The sequence below is a fragment of the Macaca nemestrina genome, chromosome 19 (genome assembly GCF_043159975.1).
Source record: "Macaca nemestrina isolate mMacNem1 chromosome 19, mMacNem.hap1, whole genome shotgun sequence".
NCBI classification, from domain to species: domain Eukaryota; kingdom Metazoa; phylum Chordata; class Mammalia; order Primates; family Cercopithecidae; genus Macaca; species Macaca nemestrina.
Window position 1 is genome coordinate 3,280,335 of NC_092143.1, and position 13,269 is coordinate 3,293,603.

At 48.7% G+C, this 13,269-nt stretch overlaps 1 protein-coding gene across 4 annotated transcripts in view; it reads left to right on the forward strand.

The window, feature by feature from the left end:
• Window positions 1-13,269, forward strand: part of MBP (myelin basic protein) — a 152,188-nt gene that overhangs the window by 18,448 nt on the left and 120,471 nt on the right. For all 4 annotated transcript variants that reach the window (XM_011754021.3, XM_011754020.3, XM_011754023.3 and 1 more), the window contains one exon: window positions 5,327-5,411. In XM_011754021.3, coding sequence (XP_011752323.2) covers window positions 5,361-5,411 — 51 coding nt within the window. In that variant the 5' untranslated portion in view covers window positions 5,327-5,360. Of the gene's footprint in view, window positions 1-5,326; window positions 5,412-13,269 lie in introns of those variants that run through there.

The following is a 13,269-nucleotide window of genomic DNA, read 5'->3' on the forward strand; positions in this document are numbered from 1 at the left end:
ACATGGGGGAATGCAGATTGGGTTTTTGGAATTTGTTTTGCTTGCAAGTCCTGTGGAGCCCCTAGCCCAGGGCTGCCTCCTGAAAACTGCCAGGAGCCTAGGTCCCCCCAGTGTCTCAGGGAAGCTTGCTCTGGGACAGACATGGATGCCTCAGATGAGTTTTGACAGTGTCCTTTGCAGAGAAGTCCAGGCTTGCGGGTTGTTGTTCCTCTAGGGCCCCAACCCTCTGGAACACTTGCTCATCGGCAGAATCGACTCACTGTTCAACATGGGCGAAGAGCAGTGTCTGTGTCCTGTGGTGTAAGTCAGTCCCCCACCTCCCCAGGAGTGCACCCCGTGCATTGGCAGATTCTGTTCTATTGGGTCACTTCATGCCACACTCAAACTCCACTCACGGCATCTGGGCGACAGGGACTTTGCACAGCCGTGCCCTCTGCCCGGAACACTGTTTCCCTCCTCAGCACCTTCACCTGCACCTTCTGCATCCTGCAAGTCTCCACTTACTTCCTACTTCCCTGCATGTTACCCGCTAGGGCTGCTGCAAGGCGGCACCACAGGCAGGCATCCTGAAACAGCAGAAGCAGACCCCCACCGTCCTGGAGGCCAGAAGCGCAAAGTCAAGGCGTTGGCAGAGTGGGAGCTCTGCAGGAGGCTCTGTCTTCACCTCCTCCAGCTTCCGGTGGCTGCGGCAATCCCTGGTGTCCCTGGCCTTGTAGCCATGTCATTCCAAATCTCTGCCTCCATCGTGCGTGGTGTCTCTTCTTGTGTGAAATGCCGTGTATGTATGTCCAAAATTCCCTCTCCTTGGTCAGGCACAGTGCTTCATGCCTCTAATTGCAGCATTTTGGGAGGCTGAGGTGGGTGGATTACCCGAGGTCAGGAGTTCGAGACCAGCCTGGCCAACATGGTGAAACACCATCTCTGCTAAAAATACAAAAAAAATTAGCCTGGTGTGGTTGCGGGCACCTGTAATCCCAGCTATTCTGGAGGCTGAAGCAGGAGAATTGCTTGAACCCGGGAGGTGGAGGTGGAGGTGGAGGTGGCAGTGAGCCGAGGTCACGCTATTGCACTCCAGCCTGGGCAATGAGACTGAAACTCCATCTCAAAAAAAAGAAAACAGAAAGAAAAGATCCCTCACCTTTCTCTTGTGAGAACATCGGTCATTGCATTTAGAGCTCACTGTAATCCAGGATGACCTCATCGTAACTTGAGGACATCTACAAAACCTTCCTTCCAAACCAGGCCACCTTCACAGGTCCTGGAGTCAGGACTTGGACATACCTTTTAGGTGGACGTGATCCACCACATATTATCCTGGGAAGCGTTTCTCGACCTGCAGGGTCAGGGTTCATGGCCACCCACCTGCTCCTAGACTCAATAAAGTGGAGTCTTGTTCAGGGTCACCCAGATGGAACCTGGATTGAGACCTCGGTCTCACCTGCCTGATTTTCACTGTAGAAAGTCAGAACTACCTAGAGAATGAAATCAGTAAAATACCTAGGAACAAGGTGTTTGCTCCCCAGCTGGGAGCTATTTCCCTGCACAGATAGGCTAATGAGTTTTATCTATGCTGAATTATCCTATGGCTCCACCAAGGTGACATGTAGCCTAAGCTGCTTTAGATGTACATTATTAAAAATGAGAGCCTAACAGTTAACAACTGTGGACTGCTTCCTAGTAAATCTGGATGACTAACTTTGCCTATGCCCAATGTTAACCCTCAAGGGAACACGAAGTGTTGATAATCACACAGACATTATCAAAATGTCCAGTAATCCCAGGGGCTGGAAATCGGATCTAGAACTGAATACCAGTCCAGAAGTCTCAGCAGTCCTGATGGAATCTGAAAGTCCGTCCCTCGCACAGCTCTCGCTCAGTTCTTACTCTCTCTCTTTCCTTTTCTGTTAGTTTACAAAGGCTTCTTTAATTACCCCAGAGATGCTTCAGAGTCAGCTGGCTTTCCTTGCAGCCTTTCACATGTTTACCCAATTTTTCTCTGGCTCTCTCAATTTGATTAATTGCAAAAAACGAAATAAAAAAGAGCTCCTGCAAGCATGCAGCTGCTTTTGTGTGCAGATGGATCTTTTCAGCACATTACAGAAACCAGCTGCCGGGCTGAGCTCTTAGCCCCGTGATAGGGAGAGCTTCATCCTTCTTGAGCTCTTCTCTAAAGGCAGACTGGGACAGGGTCAGAAGCTAGTAAGGCAGACTGCCAGTCACTCATGATTATCAGCCAGATGCTCTGTCGTTCCCACCGTAGTGCCGTGAGACACATCTCACTTACCGGTGCTCAGGGGCCATTTCCATTAAGGGCTCTGATGGGGGCTCCCACACATCAAGTTGTCGTTTTGTTCCTCTTGTCTTTCTTTTCCTGCTAGTCTATAAATTTTGCATTGAAGGCTAGAATTAACCCACCCTCAGTGATCCATATAAATATTCTTTATATTCATCTGAGAGGCCAGTCAAATGCAAGTAAGTAGGCTTGTGTAGTCAAATCCAACGAGGTATATTCAGAAGTCTGATCTGGACTTGAGTTGTTTTCACCGATTCTGTGTCCAGTATTCTTGAGTTTTCTAAATCGTGATTAAGATCAGTCATCCCAAGCGTAACCTAGAGTTGTGCTGTGAAGCACGATAACAATCGATCAGAACAAACTGACTTGGAAGAAACACAGCCCCTCTCCGAGGAGCGGTTCAGCACCTTGTGAGCAGATTTCAGCTGCGTTCAAGAGCCCTTGGCCCCAAAATAGCTCTCTTTGTCTACCAGCAAGTCCCAAAAGATTTACCTGTCCCACGTGATTCTGATTTGGGACAAGTCCATGGAGCTCTGTTTTCTGGAAGGAGTGTTGCCTGTGGGTTTGCCTAGTCCCAGCGTGAGGAGATGGGAGGAGGAGGGTGACAGGTGGATGGAGCCAGGGAACAGGAAGGGGACTGGGCAGGCGAGGGCTCCGAGGAGGCAGAGGTGAGATGATGCCTGGGCCAGGAACAGGCACTTGGAGAACACAGCCGGTGATGGCAGGCTCTTTATGTCTGGACAGGCAAAATGCTCCCGAAGGTCCAAGTTGTCAGCCTTAACTAAGGGCAGTTACCTATTTTTGCCTGTGTTTCACTTCTCATTTCTTTTTTTTTTTTTTTTGAGGCGGAGTCTCGCTTTGTCCCCAGGCTGGAGTGCAGTGGCCGGACCTCAGCTCACTGCAAGCTCCGCCTCCCGGGTTTACGCCATTCTCCTGCCTCAGCCTCCCGAGTGGCTGGGACTACAGGCGCCCACCACCTCACCCGGCTAATTTTTTTTGTTTGTTTTGTTTTGTTTGTTTGTTTTTTTGGTAGAGATGGGGTTTCACTGTGTTAGCCAGGATGGTCTCGATCTCCTGACCTCGTGATCCGCCCGTCTCGACCTCCCAAAGTGCTGGGATTACAGGCTTGAGCCACCGCGCCCGGCCAGACCACTTCTCATTTCTTAAACAGGAAGATGTATTGAGAGATATTTGACGTGTTTTTATTCTATAACGTGTGTCCATCCTGCGAGCTCTTAATATTTAGTTAAAACAACACCACATGGAATTAGAGAGCCAGAATTAGAACGGGAATGACAGCCCCTATGTACCCAGGGATCAAAGCAACATCTCACGAGGAACACACCCATTCTTAAAAAAAGAACAGGGTGAATTTGGCCTTTCCCTTGGTTAACCCACTCTTATCCAGTAAGGCACCACACCTGCAACAAGCCCTCATTTCCCAGTGAGAAGATCGCCCCTCAAGGTTTTTTTGGTTGTCCAATTGAAATACATTGGGAAGGTAGAATCGCACTGGACACCGAAATCCTCCGCAAAGGTAGCCTTGCGTTTTTAAAATCATACATATCAAACTATTATTTTTTTCACTCTCATGCCACGAAGCATGGGGAATGCACCTGATTCTTGCAGGTGGATTGTGTTCATATCATCACTAGAACGGCATCTTTGATTTCCCCGAGCATCATCTGTGGGCACTTTGACCTAAGTTGCTTCAAGTACACATGTTTTAAATCTCCCTGCGCGAGTGCCTCACTGGAAGTCTTATGGCGGGCCCCAGTTTCCATCACACATCATGAAGGTAGGTGGGGTTTTCCCTCTGTGGTCGGCTGCTAGTCGTCTCCCACACAGTGAGGGAGGCGGACTCCGGGATGGCGACTGTGCTGTAGGCGTTTGCTTCTCTTCTCTGCAATCCTTCCAGCGGCTGTGGGGTGATGGGGTTGCCCACCTGCGGAAAAGTGTCCTCAACCAGTCCTCCTGAGCCACCAGAAAGGGACCCGGGAACGTGGGAGATGGAAAAGCTTGGCTGTCGGGCAATTCTCTTTTCTAAAGAGAGACTTTTGAGGAACACAATTTGCATTGTGTTCGGGCGTCTCTACTATTTTGGAGAGTCCCCTCGCCCCACGTTCAGAAGACGGTTCATCGTGTTCCCTCTCAAGGAAAGCTGTTCCTGGTTTCTACAGGAGAATGGGTACTCACACCTTTTTGCAAAAGAATACATCCATCATGGAAAACATGTCGTTGTCCTTAAAGACTCTGGTCACCTGCTGCCAGGTCTGGTCCCAGCTGAGGGACCCCAAGGCCAGGCTACGTCCCGCAGGAAGGCTGGAAGGAACAGTTTGCTTGGAATGGGTGTGGCTCGATTCTTCCATTCTTTGCATATCTTGGGGAAAAATCATAAATGTGCTGCTAAGGTTTGGGTTAGAAAATAAAAATGAGGAGTAACATGCTTTTTAAATCCAACTTTATCTTCCCTACAAATTCTGCAGATTCTTTGGACACTTGTCGGTTAAGCTGTCCTTGGTCTGATGTTGGCTCTTTCTGTGCTCACATGGTTTCTTGAAAGCAGTGAGCATGAATAGCTTCTTACTACCTTTTCGTTTTAGACGAATGTCAGCACCTTTCTGACATCTCAGCTCATCTCATTACAATACACCTGAGTGTGGGATGTAATTGTGTGTGTACATATGTATGGATGGACAGATGGATGATGGATGAATAGACAGATACTTCTGTACGTATACACAGATCTGCAGGATTTCTTGAGACGGGTTGAAGTGTGTTACTGAACAGAATTTGGATGTTGGTGCGGTTCTGTTTTCTAGCTCTTTGCATGGGATCGAAAGATAGCATTTGTTAATAAGATGACTTGGACGTGTCTCTTCTGTTTTCAGGGCCTTGGTTTCCTCTTCTCAAAAATGGGCATTATATATATCTCTCTCTCTCACAGGAGTGTCTTTCTGATGGAAAAACAACATCGAAAACTCTAAGAGCACTAGACTTAAGGCTAACTCTTTCTTTCCCTTTCTCTTTTAGCCTCTGAAGCCTCGGAAGAGCCGATCCATTCAGGATGGGAAACCACGCAGGCAAACGAGAATTAAACACCGAGAAGGCCAGTACGGTAAGATAGGAGCTGATCCTACAAATGCGCATGTCGTTTTCTTATTAAACACAAATCCCCTTGGTGTGTCAGAGGCTACGGGCTTGGGCTCTTGCTGCTACACTCTTCCCTGACAGCTGGGTGGAAGCCTGGCCCTTGTTACTACGATTAATTATCATTAATTTATTCAGGAAGATTGCATGGCAATAGGTAGGTCCTGACCTTGCAAAGAAATAAAGGAATGAAGGAAGGGAAGGAGTTAGGAAGAAGAAAGAAAGGGAGGAAAAAAGAGACACAGAGAAAGAGAAAGAGAGAGAGGGAAATGAGGAGGAGAGGAAGACAAAGCAGCCCTTCCTCTTGGTCCACGTTCTGTGATTGGTCCTTGAAGTATCAAGAGGCTCTCAGAGAGGAAAGCGATTGTAAATTCCTTTGCTCTCATGCAAAAATACTTTTGATTTTTTTTTAACATTTTTATTTTTTAGATAAAGGTATTTCCAAACTGCATTCTCTCTAATTAGCTACTGGCTTGAAAGAGCATGACAATTTACACCAATTCATGAACGGTGAAACACATCAGATTTTCTTTTAGTTCAAAAACCTAATTCCATCTACTAAGGTCCCACTCCTTTCTTCTCACCCACCATGGAGTTTGCCTCTGACTTTTCACTCTGGTCTGGTTCTGGAAGAACTCACACTGAATCCCAGAGGTGTGGCGAAACGACAGGAAATACTTGAGCTGTTTCTTTGGACCTCTCCTAAATCGATACCCTCCTTTCTCCTGCGTGTGGCTAGTTGGCTCCTCACCAGTTGTCCTTGCTTTGGGGTCATGCTCTGGCCTGAATGCGTATTGGAATCTCCCAGAGACTTTTCAGACCTGCCAGGGTCTCTGCCCTCCTCAGATCCCAATGCAGCCGTGGGCATTTTTCAAAGCTCTGCAGGCTCCAGAGCCAAGGTTCCAGGTTCCTCCTGCTCCCATGTGTCTTGTACTTTGGTTACCAGGATTTTTCTCTATTGATTGCATATTCACCCTCCTGCCTCTAGAACTTCAGGAAGCCCTTAGCACAGACTAAAGTCCAAGGTCCTCAGCCTCTGGCTCCGGCCCTTCTTCAATCTCACTGTCACTGGCCTTTCCAGTGGCGGCTCCTCTACAGCCCTTTCCTCACCCTTATCAGAGAACATTTGGAAAATACAGTTAAACAAACAGGAAACTGCAAATTAAACATCATTCGAATCCTTCTGGCTAGTAAGAATTCATCTTCTTTGTATTTCTAGTGCGGCATTCGGCCACTGTCCGCCTTATTTGAAGGCATCGGCTTCCTCTGTCCGATTCGGATTCTCTACATTGCCTTTGGGTCCCCTGTGGTGCCCTGAATCAGGGTTCTGGACCCTTTTCCCACTGAGACGCTCAGGACAGATGATCCAGTGATGTTGACAAGGACCACAAATGCCCAGGGGTCCTCGCTGCCTGTGTCTCGGCCTACTCCTCTCTCTGCACTGGAGAATCATTTCAGATTGTGAGGAGTAAGCCTGCCAGCGTGCACAGAACTGTGGACCCACCCTAATTTGTATGGGGCGGCCCTTGCTCTTGGTCCACACTGTGTGATCGGTCCCAGAAGTATCAGCAGGTTCTCGGAGAAGGAAGAGATTATAAAAGTCCTTTGCTCTGATGCAAAAATACTTTTGATTTTTCAACGTTTTTTATTTTTTAAATATATATATTTTCCCCCAAGGGAAATTATTCCATTTCATTGGTACTTTAATTCAACATAAAATTATGTCTGCTCCAACTTGCGGCAGATGTGGTGCACTGGAATGTCCAGCTGCTGAAGATGGGCTCAGGTTAGGGTCAGGGGAAGATGGGCTCAGGTTAGGGTCAGAGGAATCCCCGACTTACACCCGGAATGCTTTAGAAATGTCCGCGGAATTGAACGGAATTGAATTTCAGTCTCCGGACCTCTTCACCGTGGTCTGTAGTGCATTTTTATTTAATAGTAATAATAAACTTGGAAGAAATGGGGCCTTTTCTGATTTGTACTTTAACTCAATTTCTGTGTCAGCCACATGAGTAATTTTCCATGATTTGCTTTCAAATCATCCATGGAAGGTGAATAGGTGACTATATACTGTTCCTCTGTATATTTTATCTTAATTAAAGTGATAAACAGTATTTAGTTTCTTACCTAAGGATTTAGAAAGACTGACTTTATAAATATGTAAATAGTTCTAGTCAGTGTCGAATGGGGGAGTTGACTCATTATGTTAGTCAGCCTGTACTTAAACTGTATCACAGATAATGTCAGTGTTATAATTAGCAGTAACGACCATAAATGTATTAAGTTACTAATTTATTAAGAACATGGCTTGGATACAGTATCTGCACCAGGAGGATTAAGTTTCAGCTAAAAGTGAAAGTGGAAAAAACAGCTCTGCTCAGAGATCTCTAGGCTGTTAACACTAGTGGTATTTTAAGTCTTAGAATGACTGATTTGCAACTCCAGTTTCAAAGAGCCTCTCTGTGGTGTACAGTTTCTTTCCTGTTGTTTGACGCTGTAAAACACCCACATATGTTTTTAATTTGTTTAACGCTATCAGAGTAAGATTGTTGAGCCATAGCAAAGCCCATACTTAGGCTTTTGTTTTCTGAAATCACATGTTTAAAGTTCTGATCATTTAAAAAACCTCAAAACTTGGAAAATTTAAAACTCTGATTCCTGTAGGTGGTTTTAAGAAGAGCTTTTTTTTTTTTTCTTTAAACTTGATGGGAAGTATTTCATGCCCGTCCAAGAACATGCCCTGTGATGCTGCATAGCTTAGTAGAGCGTTTAAACTTGAACCACACAAGAAAACGTGACGTGAGCTCCAGCCGTGTGGCCTACCACTCTGGATTTCTGTCTGTGATTCTGGGAGTCATTTTCCCCCTTAGGAGAGAGTCAAGGAAAGCTTCTGTCAGTTTCAGGTGCTGGTTACTGATCTGTCAGCAGGGAGGGCAGCTGCAGCGGGGGCTGCCAGTCCATCCCACACACAGCCTCTGCAGAGCCGCCCCACTGCCCAGACCCGGCTGCTCAGGGCCACCTCCTCCCCACCCTGCTGCCACCTTCTCCACCCCTCCCCACCCACACCTGATGCCTCTTTCCTCTGCCCTGCAGCTGAGTGCTCTGATACACACCGTAGTGATTTGCCAATCATCCGACTTCTTCCCCTCCGACATCAAGGAGGGAACTTTCCTCTCTCTGATGCCTCCATCTCTAAGCCTGGAGCATCCCCAGCACATAACTGGCTCACAGATGTTCGAAAGAGTAAATGAATCATACCTACTTCCTAACTTCTTTTTCACATAAAAGCTCAGTTTTCTGAGCAGGCTTTGGGTGCCGTTGGCTGCTGGGGAGGTGGTGGGGAGGCCTCGTCCGTTGCCTGCAGGAGCTTCCAGTCTCCTTTGCAAGTTTTGCCCTCAGTGACTCAGGGCTTTGAAATTTGCTTCTCTCTCATCCCGAATAAGCCACGGCAGGATGTCAGAGGAAGAGAAACTAAAAGGTTAACTGTGGAATTTCTCTGATGGGTGAAAAAAAACACTTTTCTGGAGTTGCAGTGTTAGTCCAATCATGTGGGGCACAGGCACCAGTGGTTGAGCCGCCTTCCTGGGCCAGTTGAGGGTCAGAACAGGAGACGTCAGATTCAGGGAGAAACACTCCGCCCATCAGAGGAGCGGGCAGCCTGCCCTCCTGATGCGTGATTCACTCTTGTGGATGGAGTGTAACTTCCTCCAGGCAGGCTCAGGTTCAGTGCACAGCTCTGCTTCTCAGAAACGAAGAAACTCCTATTCTGCCTTTGACTCCCTATGTTTTTTTTTAAGTTGCAGGGAAATTTGGTTTCCAAATGGTTCTGCCTCACTAATTTACCAGCTTTTTATCACCCTGCCCATTTTGTATTTGGTTCTCCGTCTTACTACAGAACTTGGCGGAACCCAAGAAGGAAAGGGTACCAGCTGCCCTGGAGAACCCAGGGACGTGCCTCAATGCCAGGAGGGGAGCAGGGGGCAAGACTCACCCACAGAGGGACACCCTGTCTCGGGTAGTCTCTGCCTGCCTGGCAGTCTTTGGGCCTTAGGACATAGACACTTGGCTTCACTGGCTGCTGGAGGAATTCACTCCTTTTTGAGGAATTCACTCCTTTTTGGGATTGGGAATCAAAGGGGCTGGGCAGTTACCTTTGGGAGGGTCAAAAGCGCTCAGAACAGTGGCCATGTGCCTAGCCAGGCTGCTTGTGGCTTTTCTCCCTGGGCTTTCTCTGAATGCTGTGGATCTGTTGACCTGTGGGCTTGCTCTGTGGGGTTTTCTGGTGATCGCTGAGCCTCCTGGGGATGATTCACTACATGTTCAAAACACCAAACGAGGCCAGGTGCGGTGGCCCCCGCCTGGAATCCCAGCAGTGTGGGAGGCTGAAGCAGGCAGATTGCTTGAGCCCAGGAGTTCAAAACCAGCCTGGACAACAAAGTGAGACCCCCCATCTCTACAAAAAAAAATCAAAAAATTAGTCGGGTGTGGTGGTGTGCACCTACAGTTCCAGCTACTCAGCAGGCTGAGGTGGGAGGATCACCTGAACCTGGAGAGGTCGAGGCTACAGTGAGCCATGATCACACCACTGCAATCCAGCCTGGGCAACCAAGTGAGACCCTGTCTCAAAAAAAACCACAAAACACGCACACACACACACACACACACATCAAATTCTATCTAGACCAGTGCTAACACTGTATTACTGCCTCCTGTGAGCCAGCGACTTTGCAGGCATTGTCTACATTGTATGTTGTATGAGTTCTTGGGCTGCCATGACAAAATGGCACAGACTGAATGGCTTAAATAACTGACATTTCTTCCGTCACAGTCCAGAAGACTGGAAATCCAACAGCAAGGTGCCAAGGGTTGGTTTCCTCTGCAGCCTCTCCTTGGCTTGTAGACAGCATCTTCTGTCTGCATCCTCCAGTGGCCGTCCCTCTGTGTGTGTCTGTGTCCTATTCTCTGCTTAGAAGGACACCATCATGTTGGATCAGGGCCACCGTACTCCAGTGGGACCTCATCTTAATGCCATGGCCTATTTAAAGGCACCGTCTCCACACGCAGTCACGTTGTGAGGCAGTGAGGGTCAGGACATCCACGTAGAGATTCGGGAGGAGCACAGTTAAGCGTCTCACATGTGTTACTTGATAAACCCCAGCAGAGGCTGCACAATTAGAGACAGTAGAGAAGGAAAGCCCTGGGACTGGCATTTGCCACCACATCTGACACCTCCCGGGGAAGGGACTCCACGCCAGCAGCCACTTGCAGTCTCTGCCCTGTCCTCAGGAGACAGCAGACCTGGTTTCTCTTCTGCAGACTCGGGTTGGACGCTTCCTGTGCAAAGTTCCTTCTTCCTGCCTCCTGCCACAGGCCCCAGCCGGCGGCTCCTCCCCGGGCAGGCAGGCATCCGCAGAGCGCTCATCTCCCACCTGCTGACTCGTGGCTTTGCGCAGCCGTCCCCATGCTTAGGACCCTCAAAGGGTCATCTTCATTCTCACAGGGACTAAGTCTCAGAGCTGGGCTGGGCCTGCCTGAGGCCAGGTAGCAAATGGTGGGGAAGCTGGAGAGTAAAGCCAGGCTGGGAGCCCCAGGTGGTGCAGCCGGGCAGACCAGGCCGGGAGCCCCAGATGGTGGCACAGCCGGGCAGACCAGGCCTGGAGCACCAGGTGGCACAGCCAGGCAGACCAGGCCTGCAGCCCCAGGTGGCACAGCCGGGCAGACCAGGCCTGCAGCCCCAGGTGGCACAGCCGGGCAGACCAGGCCTGCAGCCCCAGGTGGCACAGCCGGGCAGACCAGGCCTGGAGCACCAGGTGGCACAGCCGGGCAGACCAGACCTGCAACCCCAGGTGGCACAGCCGGGCAGACCAGGTCTGCAGCCCCAGGGGGCACAGCCAGGCAGAAACAATCCCTGCATGGGAGTGTCAGTCTTCTAGTGGCCACAGGAAATGAGGAAAGAGACAGATGAAATCATTTTAATGTCATGTCTTTTCTTTAACCTAAGAAACCCCAAATGTCATGTAAGCATAGAATCCATATAAAAATTGTTCATGAAATGGTTTACAGTTCTTCTCCCATGAAGTCCTCACACTCAGGGATATATTTTAACTCATGGTGCAGTGTGGCCTGGCTACGTCTCAGGTGCTGGGTGGCCACACATGGCTGGGACCATAGGTCTGGGCAGCACAGCTCCAACCCTGGCCGTGCCCACACACCCTGCCATCTATAGCCAGGCGGAACATGCTGAGACCCCCTGTATAGTGTATGTCATGCAGTTCACCATCCCCTTTGTGCATGGTACCCATTGCTTGATAAATAAGTACTTTCTAAAGGAGTCAGAAAAAATTGAAAATTACCAATATTTTTCCCTGAGAGATGCTTACAGGTCCAGTTTTTCACACACTCCCCCTCCCCTTGTATGAAATGAGTTGGGATTGATAAAGATGAGGAGGAGGGGAGAAGGATGCAGGGGAAAATGGAGAGGATGGGAAAGAAGAGGAGAAGAGGGAGGGGGAAGGAGGAGGAGAGAAGGAGAAGGAAGAGGAGGAGTGGGAAGGAAGAGGGGGAGGAGGAAGAGGGGGAGGGGACAGTGGGCCAGGCTAATAAACGCAGTTGTAAGGGCTGTGGGCCAGGCTTATAAACGCAGTTGTAAGGGCTGCCAGGGATAAAAATGCAGTGCAGAGGAGGAACCAGGAACGGCCCGTTTAAATCTGCCCAGACTCAGAGGCCGTTTAGGGCCAGTGAGAGTGATGTTTCCTGAGGTGCATCCACACCCCCGTCCAACTCTGCCCTGCCTTGGTGGTGCCTCAAAGCCCTCCTAAGCCCTTACGGCAACGTAAAGGCTCAGACCTGGGACCTTAGCACCTTAGCACAGGTTCTGAGCCAAGAGCTGTGGCTGAGCCCTGCAGGTGTCATGGCATTTATCAAGTTGTCTTGCCACGAATTTTCTCTGACAACAGACAGCCTGTTTTTAATTCATGAGTGGATCGATCGTGCTCTTTCCAAGTGCAGGTGAAAATTAGTTGTTTAGGAATGTTTGTTTGTTCATTCCTGCATTCATCCATTCCCATACACACATATTAAAAATACTTTTTATTGAATTCCTATTCTGCATAGGACACTGCAGTAAACTTTGTGATTGAAAATTCCGGCTTCACCACCAGCTAGTTAGGTGATCTTGGGCAAGTTACTTTCTCTCTGTGTGTTTACTTACGATGATAACGTGAAACGATGATAACATTATATAAAGTGATTGAGTCCACATGTGTTGTGCTCTTAGAACACCCCCTTGTACATAGTAAGTGGTATGTGTTGTTTGGTGTTACTAATTTTCTTCTTATTGGTATTATTTTTAAAAAAAAAAAGTGTAAGTCCCTGTATCTGTCCTCAGAATAGCTCACAGTCTAATCAGGAGACTAACAAAATTACGAAACCACATTCAGAGCAATGATGAGTGTGAAGAGCTCCGGACAGAAGCGGGGCTCCCTGGGGCTGTGGAGCCCACAGGCCGGCAAGAGAAGCTACAGGGAGGGTTTGTGTCAGAGGGAGAGACGGGGTGTCCTTCCCCATTTCCCAGGGTTGAGACAAGCATAAGTAAATATTTAAATACTGTGTTTTTTTTAAAAAAAGACTTGATTTGGGGCACCTGCTGCAAACCTTTCCCACTCAGTATCGCCAAGGCTGTAGGGTCTGGTTGTCCCCCAACACCGGCTCCACCCAGTCCAGCTTTACCCCAAGAAGAGCTCTGCCTTTCAGAACAGCTGGCTCTGCACACCCACCCAAATGTAACTCACAGAGCGATTGCTGGGAGACAGCCACCCTCTGTGATG